Consider the following 2776-nt stretch of genomic DNA (forward strand, 5'->3'; position numbering starts at 1 on the left):
GTATACATGCAGCAGAATAACGCATATCAGAGTGGATTTTCCATTTGCACTTGGCGAGATGATTTTTGTGCAGATCCACTCGTCGCTGACGGATTGGATGTGGTCAGGTGGGTGCGGAATCTATCTCCTCCCCTCCCCTCCCCTCCCCTCCCGTCCGGCTCACGCGAGCCGCGCAAAAACTCACGAGAGAACAAGTCTGAATCCTCCTCTTCCTTCCCTTGGTGTAGCACAAGCAATTAGTTTTGTCTGCTTTGCGCGGCTGCCATTTTGTGGTCGTTTTTCCAGCTCGCCATCCCATCACTGCTTACGCACTTGCTTGTCCACATGCTACACGACCCTGGAGTTTCATGAGGTACATCATGACGACCAAAGGAAAACTGCGCGGCGCCGGCCCTCCCCCGTTAGTTTTCCAAAGTTGCTCCGCTTCTCGTCTCCTGGCACTATGATGACGAGTCCAAGACTAGTTGATGATGATGCAACTCCCTACAACTTCCTACTCCTTCCTAGAGAGCAATATAGGAGTAGGATGCATGCAAGTAAAAGACTGTTAACTAGAAACAAGCAACCAAACGACGACTGATCGTTGGTTGATAGGTGATTTATTAGGCTAGTTGTAATGGAATCAGGAGCTGTACTGTACACATGACATGAATACCCTATTGACATAGGTGAGCCATGCCACCTGTATGCAGTAGTAACATCGACCTAAATCTTCTCAACAACCAACCATGACTTCAATCACGCGTCCGTGCACGAACGAAAACTAGACGCCTAACTTATTAGTAACTAAAATCAGGGAGACAATGAAATTGCAGGCCACGGGTGAAGATTTCCGTAAGAAGCATCTGATTCTCATTAACTCAGAAATCGAAACGACAAACTGTACAGACGCTGCAATGCCGCGCACGCTCTTCTTCCGTATTCACACATGCTCGTCACGGGATGACGGAGCCAGCCAAACGTTACGAAATAAATTACGAAAATCAGTACAGCTAGCTGTCTGATCCTTCTTTTTCTCTCACATATAGTTATATTTGTTGAGATATTTTTTAGCACGCCATTAAAGAAACCCAAAATCCTAGAATGAGCCCGCCGCGGCGTAGAATTCGATCCAACGGCCAGGATTAAACCGCGGCACCGTCTTCTTCTGACGAAAGAATAACTAAGGAGGGGAGGGGAAGGAAAGGATCTGATGATCAGAGCCAGAGGGCACCGGCCTTCTTGAGGATGGGCACCAGCTCGCCGGAGATGTGGACGGCCATGAGGCGATCGAGGCCGCCGAGGAGCTTCCCCCCGACGAAGACCGCCGGGAGCGCGGCCTCCCCGCCGTCCGGCACGACCCCGGCGAGCGCCGCCTCGTCGGCGACCTCATGCACGGCGGGGTTGACCCCGAGGCCCTGGAGCAGCCGCTTCACGACGTGGGTGAGGCAGCAGGCCCGCCTCCCCACGACCACGACCGGGCTCTCCGACACCGCCCTCTCAACCCCCGCCGCGTCCTCCCGGGACGCCGCCGCCTCCGCGGTCTCCGTCTTGACGGCCGCCTCCGCCATGGCAGACGGCGGCGACGGGCGGGTCGTCCAGGGCCGGCTGCTGCTGTAGGGGATGGCCTGGTACATTGCTCACCGCAACGATAGCTACGTGGCGCGCTGGCTTGGACGCTCTGTTGGCCTTCCCTCTCTCGCGCGGGTGTGTGGTTCGTGGAGGTGTGTGATGGTTGGGCGTTGGTGTAATGGCTGGGGGAGGTGAAGGGGCCCCATATATAATACAGCGGAGAGGGAGGTGAGGTGGGAAGGTGACGACAGCGCGAGGGTGGCGGTACGTGGGACCCGCGAGACGCGGGGGAGCTTTCCGCGGGGACTGCACACGAGTTGTCGCGGGGAGTGACGTGGAGGGCGTCAGCCGCTGTCGGGGGCGCCGGATCCGTGACGACAGCTGCTGCGACGCGGACGGCGGCGTTGCAGTTGCAAGTCAGATCATGGGTTGATGTGGCCCGATTCTAGCATAGGATCACACATGTTCTCAAAATTAATTAAGAGTTGCTAACGCATCTTGCTCTTTTTTAGAGCAACTTCAACGGACCGATTCAAACGGACATCGATTTCGTTCGTCTTTTGTCCATTTAAGTCGACCGTCCGTCCAACGTCCGCCATGTTTTAGATATGGGTTGGTAACGCCCAACCCACCGGCCCATATATGTCGGCGTGGTTGGCTGGCCGCCCTATTTTGCATTATTTTCATAGTTTGAATCGAATATAGCATAGTTATTACAAGCCGAATAAAAATAGAAATGTCTCACATAGTTCGTACATAGTTTTGCTAACGAATAAAAGAAGATAAATCTATTGGTTGCCAACATGAACCCATATATGCTCAATCAAATCATTTTGCAGTTGCACGTGAGTTTCCCAATCACGCATGTCTTGATGAAATTGAATGAACTGTTCAAACGTTGTCGCTCCTCCAAGCTCAGGCACAACATTCTCACCCTGAAACTCAAACCCTTGATTGTACAGACATTCCGGACGCTCGTCTTCTACGATCATATTATGCACGATCACACAAACAGTCATCATAGCCGACCACTCCCTCTCTAATACGGTTGAAAACATGCCTACTCATACGGAAACGGCAGCGGAATTGTTGATGTTTGAACAACGGGTTTGTTGTATCAGAATAGTCCTTCCAAAGAAGGAAATGCCCGCTCTCTCGGTTGCGATTCAACGCCGGAAGGTGGCCGGGAATGGAGCCACGGAACAACGGCCGATGGCTGTTGAGG

The 2776-nt window shown here is 53.0% G+C and overlaps 1 protein-coding gene across 1 annotated transcript; it reads right to left on the bottom strand.

Moving 5' to 3' along the window:
- Positions 1–829: 829 nt before the first annotated feature.
- Positions 830–1721, bottom strand: LOC123440078 (monothiol glutaredoxin-S5-like). Its single transcript, XM_045116663.1, has one exon. It carries the CDS (start codon positions 1614–1616, stop codon positions 1197–1199), a length of 420 nt encoding a protein of 139 aa, XP_044972598.1. The 5' UTR covers positions 1617–1721; the 3' UTR covers positions 830–1196.
- Positions 1722–2776: the final 1055 nt, after the last annotated feature.

The sequence above is a fragment of the Hordeum vulgare genome, chromosome 3H, assembly GCF_904849725.1.
Source record: "Hordeum vulgare subsp. vulgare chromosome 3H, MorexV3_pseudomolecules_assembly, whole genome shotgun sequence".
Taxonomy (NCBI): Eukaryota; Viridiplantae; Streptophyta; class Magnoliopsida; order Poales; family Poaceae; genus Hordeum; species Hordeum vulgare.

Coding starts and splice junctions, on each gene's coding strand:
- LOC123440078 (XM_045116663.1), bottom strand. CDS start 1,616: ATGTACCAGGCCATCCCCTACAGCAGCAGCCGGCCCTGGACGACCCGC.